Source organism: Salmo salar, chromosome ssa05, assembly GCF_905237065.1.
Source record: "Salmo salar chromosome ssa05, Ssal_v3.1, whole genome shotgun sequence".
NCBI classification, from domain to species: Eukaryota; Metazoa; Chordata; class Actinopteri; order Salmoniformes; family Salmonidae; genus Salmo; species Salmo salar.
The window spans coordinates 65,053,270-65,072,792 of record NC_059446.1 but is presented as its reverse complement, the minus strand read 5'-3'; the positions used below and the strand labels follow the sequence as shown (position 1 = coordinate 65,072,792).

At 45.2% G+C, this 19,523-nt stretch overlaps 1 protein-coding gene across 1 annotated transcript in view; it reads right to left on the bottom strand.

The window, feature by feature from the left end:
* Nucleotides 1-4,101: 4,101 nt before the first annotated feature.
* Nucleotides 4,102-19,523, bottom strand: part of lars2 (leucyl-tRNA synthetase 2, mitochondrial) — a 44,403-nt gene continuing 28,981 nt past the window's right edge. The window contains exons 13-21 of the mRNA XM_014201261.1: nucleotides 18,591-18,689; nucleotides 14,947-15,084; nucleotides 14,580-14,683; nucleotides 11,554-11,736; nucleotides 11,172-11,341; nucleotides 9,319-9,396; nucleotides 9,123-9,234; nucleotides 7,586-7,713; nucleotides 4,102-4,485 (exon numbers count right to left, since the gene is read on the bottom strand). Of these exons, the coding sequence (XP_014056736.1) occupies nucleotides 4,306-4,485; nucleotides 7,586-7,713; nucleotides 9,123-9,234; nucleotides 9,319-9,396; nucleotides 11,172-11,341; nucleotides 11,554-11,736; nucleotides 14,580-14,683; nucleotides 14,947-15,084; nucleotides 18,591-18,689 (1,192 nt within the window). The 3' untranslated portion in view covers nucleotides 4,102-4,305. The remainder of the gene's footprint in view (nucleotides 4,486-7,585; nucleotides 7,714-9,122; nucleotides 9,235-9,318; nucleotides 9,397-11,171; nucleotides 11,342-11,553; nucleotides 11,737-14,579; nucleotides 14,684-14,946; nucleotides 15,085-18,590; nucleotides 18,690-19,523) is intronic.

Sequence of the window (19,523 nt, the reverse complement as noted above, 5' to 3'; positions counted from 1 at the left end):
TGTTTTATCCCCTTCAAACAATTAAGCAGGCTGGGATCAGCCTAGTGAAATGGAGAATGCTTGTGTGACTAGCCCTCATACTCCACCCTTGCATTTCCACCAAGCCAAGCTCGGGGCGGGGGAAACTTTCAAACCCATTAAAGACTATGTTAATGTAGACCTTCTGTAAGTCTTTGGAGAGGGCCTGCTGCTAGGTTTGTGGTCTTCCTCTGGTAGTTGAGTCACAGAGGAATATTGTTGCCTATTTAATGACTTACAGTAGCCATGGAAACAGCCGCGCTGATGAAGGTGTCAAATGTCTCGGGGGCTATTGCTAACACAATTAAATGTGTGTTCAGGGGAATTTTGGTCTGAACTGTGTCAATATACTGTACGATAACTGGGCAATGAAATGTATTTATGTGAGCATAAAGTAATACCTGACTTTTTTTATCACTATTAACTGTCACAAGACTTCCTCTGAGACACGATGTCTCCAATAAATTATCTAGAGATTTTTTTGTCGACATTTAGAAAGTTTACATAGAAAATAGATGCGACAATTGCCTGCTAGGGTGCTTTTCCATTCAACTATCTTGTGTGTCGATAAAAACATTTGGATGTAATGACGTCATAACTAAAAAAGAATCATGCAATAACCTATATTGTTGAATAAAAATGTAGTGGTTGAAGTGTTTCCATTTCCCATTTAGGCAAATTGCGCAATAATAAATTGCCTCAGCCCATATGTCCTGACACCTGTTTCAAGTCTAGGTAGCCCGCGAAAGTCAGCATGGATAGAATGCAATAAAGTGACTATATTTGCCATATTCTAATGTCTCATGTGCTCACATATCACCATGGTTTGTGCCATTGTGAAACTTGCAGATCTGAAATAATTGGATGGTGAAACTTCCCGGCCAACCAGAAAAGCAAAGCGAAGCAATTCAAGCAGTCCTGAAAATCAGGACAATCCTTGTCCTGCAAAGCAAATGTGTTTAGCAAGCATTTAGCTTGGCATTTAGAATTGAATGTGGAGTGGAGTTTATAGTTAGGCTACGCTATGACATCACGTGCTCCGCGTACCTTCAGAATTATTCGTCAATGATCATTTATTCTAAATACAGGAGTTTTCATCATCATCATCATTTGTTAAAAAAAAGTTAGACAAAAGAAATCCACCCCTGTCCAACGGATAAAAACGTTTTCGACCTTTAAACATTTCTATATCTGCCGTTTCCATTACAGATGTCGCAATGATTATTATAATTTTTTTTACAATGCTTTTGTCAAATAAACCTGGGTCAATGGAAACCTGCTTAGTGTCTCTCTCCTCCACGAAGGCAGTGGGCAGGGAGCTCAAAACACCATGAGAAAACTGCTGAAGTTGGCTAGCAAGTGTGTCCATTTCACTACATTTGTGTGATATTCAGTGTGGATTCCAGGCTAGAACACTTGTGGATCCAGAGTGAGAATATAACGGTGAACTAGCAATAACAACACTGTGAGAGAGAAAGGGGAGGGAATCAGGTGCCTGATAACGATTCACAACCATCTCCCTCATATATCCCACACAGCCCTGAGTCATGCCTCAGCAGAGTGTGAAACAAAACACACCACATGTGCCAAAAGAGAAACACTGATAGGACTGAATGAGAGTAGCTAGAATGTATCTTTCTCTCCTTCCCTCTCTCTCCATTTTGTTCTCTCTGATGACAACACCAGTAAAGAGAGTACTAGTCAGGTTGGGTTCTGTTATTTCACTTGCAACACCATGAGAACAAAACATGTATGCACCTTCTCATAAAACAGCTATGGTGTCTGTCAACTAAAAAATAAATCAAGTACTCAGTTCAGCTTGAGTCATTTTCATGATGCGTCGATAATGAAGGGGGCTGTGCTTTTTTACTGATTGGCTCGCCTTTGTGTTTCTCACTCAAACACCCACATGGGCAGCTACACACAGCCCACGAGCCCCGCCCCCCTTCCAATACAACTGTTGGATTTTCAAATCCAAACAAGGAGAGGTTTCAACCCACCAGGGGAAAAAAACGATGTTTGAGAGAACCAATCAAAGCTCAAGCCACCTTCTGCATTAACGGGCTCCTGTCCTGTCCAGACCAGTGTGTTACAGCTCTCCCTCGCATCAGCCTGACTACATTACAGCAACATTAGGATAACACCTGGTTATTACTGCTCGTAACTGCACTATTAGGGTATCTCAGCCAGTCATTATCAGCTAATAAGTATCCAATTTAAAATCGAGTGAAAACGCTTTCACCAAGCCAATTCCGTCAAATCAGCTGCAACTACTTCAAGGATTGTGGGGGAATTGTTTTCTAAAAGGGCCATTGGTCCTTAGCTCCTCCCCTAATTCCTGGTCATGTTTCTAACTTCCTGTTATTCTGTCTCTCCTGTGAGTAATTTCCTGTCCACCTGATGGTCAGAGATACACATGGAATGTCCAGGGGGTCTGGGTCAAAGGTCAGGGGCTCACTGAGGCAGAAAGGCTTCCTATAGTACACCGCTCAGCTTTTGCCATTCTTTAAAATCAACCATGTCCCCCTTCCCCTATATTAATCTGTCTCCCTTTTTCCCTGTAATTTAAATGTTCCACCTGATCACATTTCACACTGTCCGACCTTGTCAAATCTAACACAACAACATCATAATAGAATGACAGACAGGCTTCTACTTCTCTGAGCTGACCCAGAGTTTCAGACCATACATTATAAGGTCTGTGTATCATTTACATACATACAATGTCACCTTGAACATTCACACAAAAGGAGAAACATTCACACAAAAGGAGTAACATCAAAACAGGCATAAGGCTATACAATTCATATAAAAGGACCATAGAAGGTCAGGATGGAACAAGAGATGGGTACTGACAGACTGATCTTGAGACTGGCACATCACATAGAGTCCGGTAATCAAATGACAACTTCCTGATTACTCAGAATGCATGTCTAATCCTGCTGAAGGGAGCTGTCCATTTTGTGGTGGACCCTTTTAATTGCTACTGGAATAAAACGTCCTGCCTGCCAGCAACATGATCTGAGTGATTCACTTAGAACGAGTAATGGGTCTAGTCAGTAGATGTTAGACAGAGGACTCTGTGCTCAGTCACTGGGGTATACATGACAGGGAAGGGGAGATATAAATGTTGTGAAGGAGAGTCCCATTTACAAGCCATGAGGTGGCTCACTGATAGATGATGTTAATGACCGGCAATCAATGGGCTGTGGTAAGGGGTGACTGGATTCAAATAACTTGTGTCCTCGTCACTTCATGTACCACTGTCCCATTCTTATGACCCCATCAATCCAACCCAGCCGCAACCTGTATCCATTGGCCAATACACTGATGACATCGTCAGTCAGATCAGAATACCAGCTGTGATTCCAGACGCCAGTCAAATTCCTCTATGTTCTTGTTGCGACAGTTACAGACAGGAATCAACACCTTTCAGTCTGTTCTCTGGTCTGGCTGACTCACGCTGTCCTGAGCCCTGTCTTATCTGTCCCTGTCCCTGCTGCAGTCTGTCTCAACAACATACATGGAGTTCTGTGTGGTTATGGAATTAGTGTTCTGAAAGGAACGTGATTGTGTTCCCACTGAGGCCAGAGGTCCTGGTTCTGGGATGCTCATCAGCACTTCTGTTTCGAACTGGAAGCCACTGATGGAGAGGCCAACATGAGTGGGACCTAATCACATCACAATATCAGTATTTATCAGTGGACTCTATGTGGCTTAATCCTCACTCACCTGTTGAATAGCTGGGGAGAGATCTTAAAGACACACTGGAGCCATGTCACCTCATAACCATGCATGACAGTATATTAACAAGGTGACTTCAGATTGCAAAACAACCCTCTGCACTGGAGTAGGGTCTGGTGTCACCATGGTGACAAGGGGAAAGTGATACACGTCATCCAGTCTGAAAACACTTCCAGTCTCAGTGTATGACTCCCTGTATTACAACTGACCGACAGATGTCCCATTTCACTCATCAGCTTTTCATGATGCTAGTTTCAGCACTATGTTCTGTAGGTTCTATAGCACAAACAGCTCATTTTCCTCTTCAGCTTTATACATTTCACAAAAGATCAGACCAAATGCAAAATATATCATTTTATTCACATCCTAAAGATGTTTGTTTTTTTTACAAAAATGTCTGTTCATACTAGTTATTGTTTTAATTTTCAAATAAATAGTCTTTCATCCCTCCGTTCACATGATGTCCCTGCCTTCAAGTCTGTGAGTGGCTGCGGTCTTCTGATTGACATGAAAGTCCACCAATCAGCATCCAGGATTGAGTGGTCACTCCTCTATGAGGAAGTTGATGAGGGCGGTCCTAGGGGACAGAATGGCCTTCTTGATGGTCCGGTCTCCTAGGAGACGCTGTCCCAGCTCGCTCCCCAGAACCAGCTCCCGTACCTGCTCCGTATCCTGGGCCACCTGTCGAGGCACCAACACCGTCCCACACACCTTGTTGTTGATCTGAGAGGTGAAAGGGAGAGATGGAAGGGAGGAGGAGAGAAAACCCAAAAGGTTAAGAGCACAAACCTGAATACTTTGACCTCCTCCCATAAAATACTCTACATCGCTAGTTAACATTGAGTGAGAGCAAACTTTGGTCCAGACATATTAAATAACGTACACTGACTGAGACAACTCTTAGTGGAGGCTGTGGCTGCATCGAAAGCGCTCTAATTACATCAGGGACTATAGAACACGCATATGCCTTTCCTCCACTCCTTTCAGTAAACTGTGTGTGTAACCTGAGCTGTCTAAAAACAGCCAGCTTGTGGTGAAAATGGGCTGGGCAGTCAGATCCTCTACAGCGGAGTAGGAGGAACCTTTATTCCTCATTTCCAGTCTTTGTATGTTTGTGTATCAGCGTGTGTGTCTGTTTGGGTCACGTCTAAGCTTTCTCCCAATTATGAGTGTGTGTATTATGTGTATGGTATCTGTATATTTGTGTGTGTTAAGATAAGCTCGTAATTAATCAGTGCATGTGTGCACTTTGTGTGTGTGTGAGAGGGAGCGAAAGAGAGAGAGAGAGAGAGTACACGTGTGTGTATTGGCCTGCTCTGTGGGCCAAACCCAGGCCTCAGTCTGTCATTAGAGTCCCCGTGAGATGGAGGTTAGCGCCGCTAGGCTGGGAAAACACACATCAAGGCCTCAGTCTGTCAGAGTCCCAGTGAGATGGAGGTTAGCGCCGCTAGGCTGGGGAAACACACATCAAGGCCTCAGACTGTCATTAGAGTCCCAGTGAGATGGAGGTTAGCACTGCTAGGCTGGGGAAACACACATCAAGGCCTCAGACTGTCAGAGTCCCAGTGAGATGGAGGTTAGCACCGCTAGGCTGGGGAAACACACATCAAGGCCTCAGTCTGTCATTAGAGTCCCAGTGAGATGGAGGTTAGCACCGCTAGGCTGGGGAAACACACATCAAGGCCTCAGACTGTCAGAGTCCCAGTGAGATGGAGGTTAGCACCGCTAGGCTGGGGAAACACACATCAAGGCCTCAGTCTGTCATTAGAGTCCCAGTGAGATGGAGGTTAGCACTGCTAGGCTGGGGAAACACACATCAAGGCCTCAGTCTGTCAGAGTCCCAGTGAGATGGAGGTTAGCACCGCTAGGCTGGGGAAACACACATCAAGGCCTCAGACCAGATCCCAACCAACACCAGCATCATCATCATCATACAGGTGCCAAAGGGTCAATGGGAGAAATAGTATACGTTTGTGTGTCTGGGGGATGATCGTGTACTGTGGAAAGGTAAACGTTTGTGTGTCTGTGTCTGGGGGATGATCGTGTACTGTTGAAAGGTAAACGGTTGTGTGTCTGTGTGGGGGGGGATGATTGTGTACCGTGGAAAGGTAAACGGTTGTGTGTCTGTGTGTGTGTGTGTTAATGTGTCTGTGTGTGGGGGATGATCGTGTACCGTGGAAAGGTAAACGGTTGTGTGTCTGTGTGTGTGTGTTACTGTGTCTGTGTGTGGGGGATGATTGTGTACCGTGGAAAGGTAAACGGTTGTGTGTCTGTGTCTGGGGGATGATCGTGTACCGTGGAAAGGTAAACGGTTGTGTGTCTGTGTGTGTGTGTGTGTGTGTGTGTGTTACTGTGTCTGTGTGTGGGGGATGATTGTGTACCGTGGAAAGGTAAACGGTTGTGTGTCTGTGTCTGGGGGATGATCGTGTACCGTGGAAAGGTAAACGGTTGTGTGTCTGTGTGTGTGTTTGAAAGGATTACAGCTCCCTCATGGGACAGGCCATGAGAGGAGGAAAACATCTACTTCAGATGAGCGCAGTCTTTAGCTGGCTATTATCCATTATCGGAGTCAATGTTTAGAGATGTGTGTGTGTGAGGACTCTGATTCCCCCCAGCAGGGATCTCTCAGAGACTTCGATCTTTGAGCAGCTGACTCTGTGACCCCGCCACCACAGCTGGACTGCCTGCTGATTGCCTAGGCCTCCTGGGCTGCATGCACACACACACACGCGCACACACACGCACACACACACACACACACACACACACACACACACACACACACACACACACACACACACACACACACACACACACACACACACACACACACACACACACACACACACACACACACACACACACACACACACACACACACACACACACACACACACATTCCCTCTCAAGCCATATGATCATAGGCTCTGTGTAAATTACAGACAGTGAGTGCATGAATGGGGCTATGGCTGTTTTGGTTCAAGGGAGTGTGAGTACAATTTTGAGTATTTACACAAGAGTATGCCTGTGAGTGTGTGGGAGTGTTACTTTCTTTCAGTCTGTATCATTTTCTGTAGGGCTTTGTGCCTTGGCATGTGTATGGGCATGTGTGTGAGTGAAAGGGGATTGAGTGTGTAAGAGGTGTGTGTGTGTCAAATCAAATCATTGTTTATTTGTTGCGAACAGACCAGCAGATGTAAAAGCAGGTGCAGGGAAATGCTTGTGTTTCTAGCCCCAGCCGTGCAGTAAGTTTCTAACAGTACAACACTAACACACAAACACACAAATAATTCCCCCCAACAAGAAGAAACGAGCATGTCATAGTTCGGAATATAAACACGTGGTGTGCATAGACAGTATGAACAACATACAGTGTATAAGTAGGAAGGTATGTACAGCAGTAGTTATATGGATGAGCTATGTTGAGAATACAGTATGTACCTATAAAGTAAGTCATCAAATCGCTTTATTTCTCAGTGATCCAAATAAATGATTTTGGAGCAATACGATTTCAGAACAATAAACATTCTATAAACATTATTAAAGTGACCAGTGTTCAATGACTATGTACATAGGGCAGAAGTCTCTAAGGTGCAAGTTAAAAATCTGTTGTTCTGTCCCTGAGCAAGGCAGTTAACCCACTGTTACCCGGGCGCCGAAGACGTGGATGTCGATTAAGGCAGCCCCCTGCACCTCTCTGATTCAGAGGGGTTGGGTTAAATGCGGAAGACACATTTCAGTTGAAGTCATTCAGTTGTACAACTGACTAGGGATGCCCCTTTCCCTTGAGTACCAGGTGGTAGTGAGCGTTTGACAGCCTCACCCGTACAACCAGCTCCAGGGTATCAGGGGTCTCCAGGTACAGAGGGTCTGGGGTGGGCCAGGGCTGCTGCAGCACATCTCCTCCGCGGGAGAGGAGAGGGCTCTGGGGGTTCCTCACCTGGCTCAGCCCTGAATGGAGGGGAAGACAACGTGTCACAAACTAGCAATCAACCAATCACATTTGATTTTTATAGCCCTTTATTGTAGCCCCTGGCTATCTGTAAATTAAAAATATATATATATATATACATACACACACACACACACACACACACACACACACACATACATATATTGTGCCATGTGGTTTGCTTAATATAAGGAATTTGAAATTATTTATACATTTACTTTTGATACTTAAGTATATTTAAAACCAAAAACTTTTACTCAAGTAATATTTTACTGGGTGACTTTCACTTTTACTTGAGTAATTTTCTATTAAGGTATCTTTACTTTTACTGAAGTATGACAATTGGGTACTTTTTCCCACCACTGCACCCAGCCCCTAGCTCCTACGCTCAGCCCCCAGTCTTCCCAGCCCCCTAGAACTCCCAGCCCCCTAGATCCTACTCCCAGCCCCCTAGATCCTACTCCCAGCCCCCTAGATCCAACTCCCAGCCCCCTAGATCCAACTCCCAGCCCCCTAGATCCAACTCCCAGCCTTCAAGCTCCTACTCCCAGCCTTCAAGCTCCTACTCCCAGCCTTCAAGCTCCTACTCCCAGCCCCCTAGATCCTACTCCCAGCCCCCAGTCCCCTAGCCCCTATTCCCAGCACGCCAGTGCTCCCAGCCCCAGATTACCAGTCCTACTCCCAGCCCCCACAGCCCCTATTTCCAGCCCCCTAGCACCAGCCCCTCAAGAGAGGGCTTGTTTCTGTGTATTTGACAATAGGGGGATGTTCTACTGGACAGTGCGGGGGCACACTTCCTCTTCTGGCTATTTTTATACCATCAGATCACATGGGTCAACCTTTGTCCTGACTCAGCATCAGCTACATTGTTCATGTGATAGGGCTGGGGATTCTCAGTTTGGGTCAGGGGATATTTAGTCACAATCTGGAGGAGATTCCTGTGAAATTACTGTGTACTGAACTCCTAGACCTTGACTTTGCATAGCTTTTCATGCCTATTTTGGTTCATCAACTCAGATTCTTGAAGTATTCACATGGGTACACCACACACACACAAATTATCTCAATGGACTGGGATGACATCACCAGGGCGTTGCAGAGCGTTGTGTGTGTTAGATAAGAGGCCCCATCAACATGACACCCTGAGGTAACTTCCTGTTGGATTCTTTCCAAACCCACATCATCATTCCAGACGGTCCTCTCATCTCCTCTCCAGTCAGTCTCTGTCTCACTAGGAATGTAGCAGACTATTCCTTTTCCCTCTCTGGAATGGGATCGTCATAGCAACACTCACATGACAATACATCATGTGACACATCATTCATCTTTTGATGAAAACAAATATTCATATTATTGTCCATTATTTATTTATTCATTCATTCCCACAATGTGTGTGTGTGTGGCCCACCTGCCCAGAGTTCGGAGGCCAGGTGTGGGGCCATGGGAGCGGTCATCACACAGAGCGTGGCGAGAGCCTCCTCAAACTCCACACTGTGCTGCAGCACGTCAGACGACACGTTCTGAGAGGGACAGAGAAAGATGTTAGATTGAACGCACACACACACACACACACACACACACACACACACACGGTGTCTACTCACAGAGAGTGTGTTGGTGAGTCCCATGAGTCGAGAGATGGCTGCATTCAGGAGGAAGTCTTCTGTGAAGTGACCTGTGACCTGGAAACACAAGACAGGTTGGTCACAGTGGCATCAAATCCAGCCATAGTGTCTCTCTCTGTGTGTGTGTGTGTGTGTGTGTGTGTGTGTGTGTGTGTGTGTGTGTGTGTGTGTGTGTGTGTGTGTGTGTGTGTGTGTGTGGCTCTCTCTGTGTGTGTGTCGCTCTCTCTGTGTGTGTCTCTCTCGCTCTCTGTGTCTCTCGCTCTCTGTGTGTGTGTGTGTGTGTGTCTCTGTGTGTGTGTGTCTCTCTCTCCCTCTCTCTCTGTGTGTGTGTATGTGTCTCTATCGCTCTCTCTCTCTCTGTGTGTGCGTGTGTCTCTCTCTCTCCCTCTAAAACAATGTTTCCCTGTGGTAAGGGATAGTATCAGGGAGAACCTCCCAGCTGCCTGTGATGGTTCATGGTGATGAATGGAAAACAACAATAGGACCAGAGGATAAAAGCTTTTTCTCCATGTCATCACTATACATGGTTCTGATAACTGGTTGGCTCACACTGTGTTTAAAAACAAGAAGGCTGTGCATGTGAACATTCCACAGCTAAGTCTTCTGGGAAAGAGAACCCTTTTGGCACGGGCCTTTGGGATAAGGTCAAAGACAGAGGGTGGATCAAAGGATGGCCGTGGCTTTGGGGGGGCTTAGGGTGGGCCGGGCCATACACACGCAAACAGGGCCCTTTAACAGCACGGACTCTGAAGGGCGAGAAGAGAATCAAACCCCACCGGCCACACTGAGGGAGTTGGAACACAAGCCGGCTATTTATAAAGTGTGAAAGCATCACTATTGGATATCAAATCAATTTCCATTCGCTGCTCTGGGCTGCCAGACCTGAGAGTGGTCTCAGGTTACTATATAGATCCCAGGATGAAATGACAACAGCAGCTTCTCCTGTTATGCAATGCTGAGGCTAAAATGCACAGTATGGACGTAGCCTATAATTCCTCATGGAATACGATAAGGTGCTATAGTTAACACAGCGTCATCATCTTTTCTTATTTATATATGCGGACTTGGGAGAGGCGAAGGTCGAGAGCCATGCGTCCTCCCCGAAACACGACCCAGCCAAGCCGCACTGCTTCTTGACAGAATCCCCGCTTAACCCGGAAGCCAGCCGCACCAATGTGTCGGAGGAAACACCGTCCACCTGGCGACCATGTCAGTGTGCACTGCGCCCTGTCCGCCACAGGAGTCGCTAGAGCGCGATGGGACAAGGACATCCCTGCCGGGCCAAACCCTCCCCCTTACCCGGACGATGCTGGGCCAATTGTGCGCCGCCCCATGGGTCTCCAGGTCGCGGCCAGCTGCGACAGAGCCTGGACTCTAACCAGGATCTCTACTGGCACAGCTAGCACTGTGATGCAGTACCTTAGACCACTGCACCACTCGGGAGGCCTCCAGTGTCATATTCACACACCACAAATAAAGGTAAAATTTAAAAAATTAAAAAGTGAAACCTGCAGCACTAATTGAACATTTGATGACAAGCTCTGCAGCGGGAACATAAGAGGGAGACTAATACTGGTATGACAAATACCCATTTCAAATGTCACACGTAAGAAGACCTGGATGATACAAATATTCAATGTATTTACATATTCAGGTATAAGGTCTGAGCATGATAAGGCAGTTTCAGTCTACAGTGACTGCAGTTAGTGACACCTACTGGTAAAGGTGGGTAGTACAACACAAACAATAGAATAATGAAAACACGACTTCTCTGTGTTTAGGAATGTTCAGTAACATTCTAAGGGTGCTGATATGTAGCGTGGACATTCTACCTGTTCCACGGCAAAGTTCTTGTTCTCCCAGATTTTCCTGGCGTCTGCCTGCTCCTTCCTCTTCAGCAACGAAGGGTTGGGGACGTCCCCATCCTGCCGAGCACTCCTCAGCTTGGTCACCAGCCCCCACAGACGAGACTGCCATCGCAGTACCCCGGGCAGAGCGTCCGCTGACGGGGACAAGACATATACACTTTACACCACAGACAAAACTGCCAAAACACATTATAAACATCCGTACTGGACCATTAACATTTTTTAATTAAACTCCCCCACAACATACAGTAATTTGACTGCAAAATAAATAATGCTATGCCACACAGTCTATTGTTGGTTGGGTAGAGGTGGGGGTTGGGGGGGTCACAGGGTGCGTGTAACTCACTCTTGACGTCCCAGAGGATGTCCTGTTCAGGGGGAGCAGCGTAGAGGACGTAAAGACGGACAGTGTCGATGCCATACTGCTGCACCACCTCCTGAGGGTCCAGGCCGTTGTGTTTCGACTTGGACATCTTCTCCCACGTCACCTGCAGCCCGGCCTTACTACCCACCTGCACCGGCTTCTCACCTGACACAGGGGACAAGGCAATGGTTAGCACTGGACACCTGTATATATCTCCAGCAAACTGTCCGTTGTCTGAAATGGCACTCTATTACTACTTTTGTAGTGCACAATATAGGGTGCCACTTCAGATTTGCCTGCATGTACATGTAAAAAGCAAATACTGACAGTAGAAGATAAATCGTTTAAAAAAAAAAGAAAGCCTCCTGAGAAACAGACAGAACAATCTTTCAGTCAATTCCTTGATCAGTCTGTTTACTCAGGGCTAGAAGTCATCTGTGTGTGTGTCCAGTGTGGAAGCCCTCAGAGAGTGATATAAAGCCTCACCTCTATGAACGGAGCCAGTGTCCGTGTTTACCCAGTTGCCAAGCAACGGGAAGAGGAGAAAAGCCACAACAACAAAAAATCCACAAAAGAATTCTGAGAAAGATCTGGCTTTTAACCCTCTAGTCTAGAGTCTAAGCCCTGTCTAAGCCCAGAAGGTGGGGGAATTGTTCTAAGATACCAAGGATCATTTAGCTATTTGATTTAGAATTTTAAGAAGGTATCAAAAAAATTGACTTTTTTTTTAATGCATTACTGCTATTAGCCAATAGAAACGCAGTGAATGAGTCACTACATGGAACAAGAGATAGTAAAAAAAAAAAAGGACGTTTGTTCTGATGTGTCTGTCCTATATCTGAGAGATACAAGAAAGATCAGGTATTTACAGTGCCTTCGGAAAGTATTCAGACCCCTTGACTTTTTCCACATTTTGTTAGGTTACAGCCTTATTCTAAAATTGAATAAATCGTTTTTTTCCCCTCATCAATCTACACACAATACCCCATAATGTTTTTAGAAATATAATATAATTATATGAATAGAATTATTCATACCATTTAAATCAGGAATTTGTTAAAGCACCTTTGGCAGCAATTACAGCCTTGAGTCTTAGGTATGACACCACAAGCATGGCACACCTGTATTTGGGGAGTTTCTTCAATTCTTCTCTGCAGATGCTCTCAAGCTGTCAGATTGGATGGGGAGCGTTGCTGCATAGCTTTTTCAGGTCTCTCCAGAGAAGTTAGATCGGGTTCAAGTCCGGCCATTCAAGGCCATTGTCCCGAAGCCACTCCTGTGTTGTCTTGGCTGTGTGCCTTGAGTCGTTGTCCTGTTTGAAGGTGAACCTTTGCCACAGTCTGAGGTCCTGAGCACTCTGGAGAAGGTTTTCATCAATGATCTATCTGTACTTTGCTCCATTCAGCTTTTCCTTTATCCTGACTAGTCTCCTAGTCTCTGCCTCTGAAAAATATCCCCACAGCATGATGCTGACAACACCATGCTTCACCGTAGGGATGGTGCCAGGTTTCCTCCAGACGTGACGCTTGGCGTTCAGGCCAAAGAGTTCAATCTTGGTTTCATCAGACCAGAGAATCTTGTTTCTCATGGTCAGAGTCCTTTAGGTGCCTATTGGCAAACTCCAAGCGGGCGATTGTGCCTTTTACTGAAGAGTGGCTTCCGTCTGGCCACTCGACCATAAAGACCTGATTGGTGGAGTGCTGCAGAGATGGTTGTCCTTCTAGAAGGTCCTCCCATCACCACAGAGGAACTCTAGAGCTCTGTCTGAGTGACCAGAGGGTTCTTGGTCACCTCCCTGACCAAGGCCTTTCTTCCCTGATTGTTCAGTTTTTTTGGCCGGGCGGCCAGCTCTAGGAATAGTGTTGGTGATTCCAAACTTCTTCCATTTAAGAATGATGGAGGCAACTGTGGTCTTGGGGATCTTCAATACTGCAGACATTTTTTGGTACCCTGCCCCAGATCTGTGCCTCGACACAATCCTGTTTCGGAGCTCTACAGACAATTCAACCTCATGGCTTGGTTTTTGCTCTGACATGCACTGTCAACAGTGGGACCTTATATAGACAGGTGTGTACCTTTCCAAATTATGTCCAATCAATTTAATCTACTACAGGTGGACTCCAATCAAGTTGTAGAAACATCTCAAGGATGATCAATGGAAACAGTATGCACCTGAGCTCAATTTCGAGTCTCATAGCGAAGGCTCTGAATACTTATGTAAATAAGGCTCCTGTTTTTTAGTTCTAATACATTTTCTAACCTTTCTAAAAACCTGTTTTCACTTTGTCATTGTGCGGTATTGTGTGTAGATTGCTGAGGATTTTTCATTTATTTAATCCATTTTAGAATAAGATCTGAATACTTTCCGAAGGCACTGTATCCCCTTATTTTAGGTACTAAACCATCTCCATAAACTGTACTTCCATAAATGTTTTAAACTGGTACCGGGGACCTTCAGACAAGTCTGTCTCAACTTTCCACAGAGGTGTTAGCTTTCCACAACACACACATTAGTGTGTAGCCCAAATCATTCGGACGCTACAGACAGAAGTTGGCAGATGACTCTTGTGAGGCTTGTGGTCATCCTTGAGCAAAACGGATAACACCACTGTGTTTGTGAGAGTGTCATCTTAGAATGGTCATAATAGTTTGTAGGCTAAACTGTTTGGACGCTACAGACGTTTTTGTGAGAAGACTGATTTTCGGGATGTCTCATGGTCTGACAAACACCGCTGTAGCTCCACCACCTTTCACCACAGATGCAGAAGGGCAATATCTCTTGCTTAAACAGAAATATTTTCATGGGTATTTTTTGATTATGTTAATTTGATTTCTGCCGGACGCAGAAATTGTAGGCTAAGGGTTAAGACGGTGCTTCTCCATTCTTTCTTCTAGGACCTGACAAGGAAAACCTTTTGAGCAAACCTCAGGAATCCATCTGTGAGGGATGTCTACTAACTCTAACCTGTGAATGCAGGCGTGTAAAGTCCCCACCCTGCTGTGCCCACCTGTGAAGTCGATATCGTCTCTCTTCAGGTACTGTCCGCTGTCTGCAGCTCTAAACGTCTGGCCCTTGATGAGGCCCTGCACCAGCAGCTTCTTGAAAGGCTCCCTGGAGTGGACATTCAAAGAGCTTACATTTTTGACATTTATTTCTGAAGGGGATAATTATACAAACGTTACAAAGACGTTTTGGCAATGGTGCCTTCTTCAGTTAGCTTCCACTTACTTTTAAGTGGACATTTTCACTTGATGTCAATGGGAGACTAAGTAAAAATTCCGTTTCATTGGAAGTTAGGATTCACCCCTAAGTGGGTACAACCTTTTGGCACAATAGTTCTATTGATATCGACAAGTGAACAATAGTTGTTGTACCTGTGTCCCACTAGGCCCTGATCCCTACAGAAGTGACTGAGGAAGCGTGCATAGTACAGGTGCATAACAGCATGCTCCTTCCCCCCAATGTACACGTCCACAGGAAGCCAGTGATCTGCCAGGGAGCGCTCAAAAGGCCTGGGGTGGAGAGATGGGGGCACAAGTTAGTTTGAGTGAAATAAACTGTTATCACTCCAATTGATATTTGGTGTTTTCTGTCTATTTGTTATTTTTGAACTTTTTTTTTTACAGTATAGTGAGAGAATAATAATCTTGGAAGGGATTCACCAATATAACAAGTAGCTCAACTATAGAAGCTGTTATAGTAAATACGACTACATCATGTGTAAGGTGTTTGGTCTTTGATATTATGTGTAGATATATCCTCTAGGGGGCAGCCTGGGCCTTATGCAGGCTAGCACAGGTAGCTACTATAATAACATCTATCCCACAAGTCAGACGAGGGGCATCCTCCTGAAGGCAGGCACGCACGCACACACGCACGCATGCACGCACGCACACACGCATAAATGTATATCCTGATGATGAGTAATCAGAGCTCAGAGAGGAGAGGTGAGGTAACCCTTCCTCTCAGATAGATCCTTCAGATAGGAATTGTCTGGTTGTAGATCTGACCAAGTCACCAAACAACAATGAGGAAGAGGATAGAAGATGTTAGTTTGGCCGGCTGGGAAAACACTGTACCTCGGCTCAAAGCTCCTAATGCTACTTAGATAACGCTATATCACTCTGTGTGTGTGTGTGTGTGTGTGTGTGTGTCACCTTACACAGTACACACAGTCCTCTCTGCCAGTGGATGATGTCTCAGGATAATTGAACTGGCTAAACGAGTTAGACTCACTGGGCAGAAAATGACCTACCCTCCCTGTGTCCTGGTGTCAGGCCAAAAACACATACACACGCACACCCGCGCACACACACACACACACACACACACACAAACACACTACCCTCTTGGTGGCCCCCACCCTACCAAAACCTCAGCCCAGGCCACAGCAAGCCAACAGGATGCTCAAACAGTTTAATTGCTTTTTCAGTTCTGGCATAATCTGTCCAGCTAAGAAATAAAAGAGGGAGAGGCCAGCACCCTCTTAAAGCAGCTTTACAGCAGGGTAAATCCATTTCAATTCAATCCATTTTTGACGGCATTCATTTTCATTTTTTTCAAGCAGACTACCATCGTCCCTGTGCCCAAGAAAGTGAAGGTAACCTGCCTAAATGATTACTACTCCGTAGCACTCACGTCGGTAGTCATGAAGTGCTTTGAAAGGCTGGTCATGGCTCACATCAACACCATCATCCTGGAAACCAAAAGACCCACTCCACTTCGCATACCACCAACAACAGATCCACAGATGACGCAAATCTCAATCGCACTCCACACTACCCTTTCCATTCAGGCCAAAGAGTTCAATCTTGGTTTCATCAGACCAGAGAATATTGTATTCATGGTCTAAGAGTCATGTGCTTTCATGTGCCTTTTACTGAGGACTGGCTTCCGTCTGGCCACTCTACCATAAAGGCCTGATTGGTGGTGCTGCAGAAATGGTTGTCCTTCTGGAAGGTTCTCCAATCTCCACAGAGGAACTCTAGAGCTCTGTCAGAGTGACCAGCAGGTCCTTGGACACCTCCCTGACCAAGACCCTTCTCCCCCGATTGCTCAGTTTGGCCGGGCGACCAGCTCTAGGATGAGTCTTGGTGGTTCCAAACTTCTTCCATTTAAGAATGATGGAGGCCACTGTGTTCTTGCGGACCTTCAATGCTGCAAAAATGTTTTGGTACCCTTCCCAGATTTGTGCCTCCACACAATCCTGTCTCGAAGCTCTACGGACAATTCACTGTCAACTGTGGGACCTTTTATAGACAGGTGTGTGCCTTTCCAAATCATGTCCAATCAATTGAATTTACGACAGGTGGATTCCAATCAAGATGCAGAAACATCTCAAGGATGATCAATGGAAACAGGATGTACCTGAGCTCAATTTCAAATCTCATAGCGAAGGGACTGAATTCTTATGTAAATAAGGCATCTGTTTTTGATTTTTTTATACATTTGCAAACATTTCTAAACACCTGTTTTTGCTTTGTCATTATGTGGTATTGTTTGTAGATTGATGATGATTTTTTAAAATTTATTTCATACATTTTAGAATAAGGCTGTAACGTAACAAAATGTGGAAAAAGTCAAAGGGTCTGTATACTTTCCGAAGGCACTGTACGTTGTAGCTCAGAGCATATTTCACATCATCTGAGGTTTTTGTGCTGTGTCAGCCATCAGTTGACCACTACATACTCTTGAATACTACTATAATAATACTAATAAATGGTGGATTTCATTTCAATCATAGAAATAGAATTCATAGAATGGACCAATTTCTTCAGACCACTGCAATTTAGCTGGTACACCATTGAAATTGAATTGACATTTTAACATGAATTACTACCACAAAGATGACTGCCCATTTTAGTACATTTATCAGCCAAAACATGACACCCATCCTGTATTCAAGAGCATGTTGTGTCTCAACCGATGGCGGGCACAACACAAAAACCTCAGATGATGTCAAACAGGGTCTAAGATACAAAATATGTGAATATCAAAAAAATGATAATAATAAATAAAAAAGAATAAGAATTCCATAAATGATAAAATAGTTTGACAACCCTGTTTGTAAGCTTTTAAATTATATCAATCTCAACTGTTCTTTTCCAGTGATGAAGACTTGGATGTCTCCTGGTATTGTGCCGTATACAACAATGAGTCAACTTTGAGCACCTTTATTTCAACTGTTTGGGCATTCAGGTCCAAAACGTCACTTTCTGAGCACTTCTACAAATGGGCAAATATGTATGTAAGGTTTTGTTCGAATCAAAAGGGGTGCTGTCAAAAAGTGATTGAATTGAAATGGATTTACCCAGCAAGGTCAGTGAAGGAAAGACAAGTCCTGCCTTTGGGAAATTAATCTCTTTTGTTAAAGCTCTGGGTATCGCCACCGCCCCAGCAGCTAACTGCCAGGAGTTTATCATCTCCATCAGCAGGGAATACAATTTAACGGTATGCGTGCGTGTTTGCGTGTGTATGAAATTGACTGTTTGAGAGGAAGTGTAAAAGGGTGTGCTGATGTGTGAGTGGAAAAAACATTTGTCAGTGATTAAATGGACAATGCATATTACATTTGTAATATTTGTCTAGATTCTCGTTGTCTACAAAACAGTTGTAGACTGGAGAGTAGATTACCTAAGGTGACTTTTGTCTCTACTGCGGTTTCATTTTGGAACAGTCCCAAAAAATATCATCTCTAATCTTTCCTTTTAAATCAGTCAGTACCAGGTCCTACAACACTCCCTCTCCCGCTCTCTATCCCTCTTTCATGTTGTAGGACCTGGTACTGACTGATTTAAAAGTAGAGATTATATTTGGGGGGGATAGGAAGATAGATAAGACAAACAGAGAGTGATACTACAGACAGAGGAAGAGAAAATCCCAGGTCACTTGTCTTGGTTGTGGGGGTCAGTGTATCTCACCTGTCTTGGTTGCGGGGGGTCAGTGTATCTCACCTGTCTTGGTTGTGGGGGGTCAGTGTATCTCACCTGTCTTGGTTGCGGGGGTCAGTGTATCTCACCTGTCTTGGTTGTGGGGGTCAGTGTATCTGAAATAGTACCAGGATGAGTCCACAAACGTGTCCATGGTGTCGGTCTCCCTTCTGGCCGGCCCTTTACACCTGTCAAGACACAACAGGAGAGAGAGGTCAAATAGAATCAGAACAAACTTTATTTAAAGTGCATTTAAACACTGCATCAAATGTAAGTTAGCGCTCCAACCTAATTTCTGCAGGAAGGAGATAGCGCTGGAGGGAGATAGCGCTGGAGGGAGATATGATTTCAAATGTCAAACACAGTATAATGATTGAATATGACACGGCTCAAGTCTTAGTGGGTATTTTGTCATGTAGCTACAGTAGCTAGCTGGTTTGAATCACCGTTTCTTATTCGTAGTGACACATGAGAGGTAAGAGTGCAGTCATTTTTGAAATGATACATCTACCCCATTGTCCTACTGTGAAATTACTTTTGTTAGTTTAGTTTAGTTAGTTTAGTTTGTAGGCATAAAGTGTCCAGAGGACTGGCCTGTGTAGTGTGTATCTAATGTGACTGGAACCATCTGTCTGTGGAGGTCATGTCCCGTAGGAGATGCCCCAGTCAGGCTGGAACCATCTGTCTGTGGAGGTCATGTCCCGTAGGAGATGCCCCAGTCAGGCTGGAACCATCTGTCTGTGGAGGTCATGTCCCGTAGGAGATGCCCCAGTCAGGCTGGAACCATCTGTCTGTGGAGGTCATGTCCCGTAGGAGATGCCCCAGTCAGGCTGGAACCATCTGTCTGTGGAGGTCATGTCCCGTAGGGAGATGCCCCAGTCAGGCTGGAACCATCTGTCTGTGGAGGTCATGTCCCGTAGGAGATGCCCCAGTCAGGCTGGAACCATCTGTCTGTGGAGGTCATGTCCCGTAGGAGATGCCCCAGTCAGGCTGGAACCATCTGTCTGTGGAGGTCATGTCCC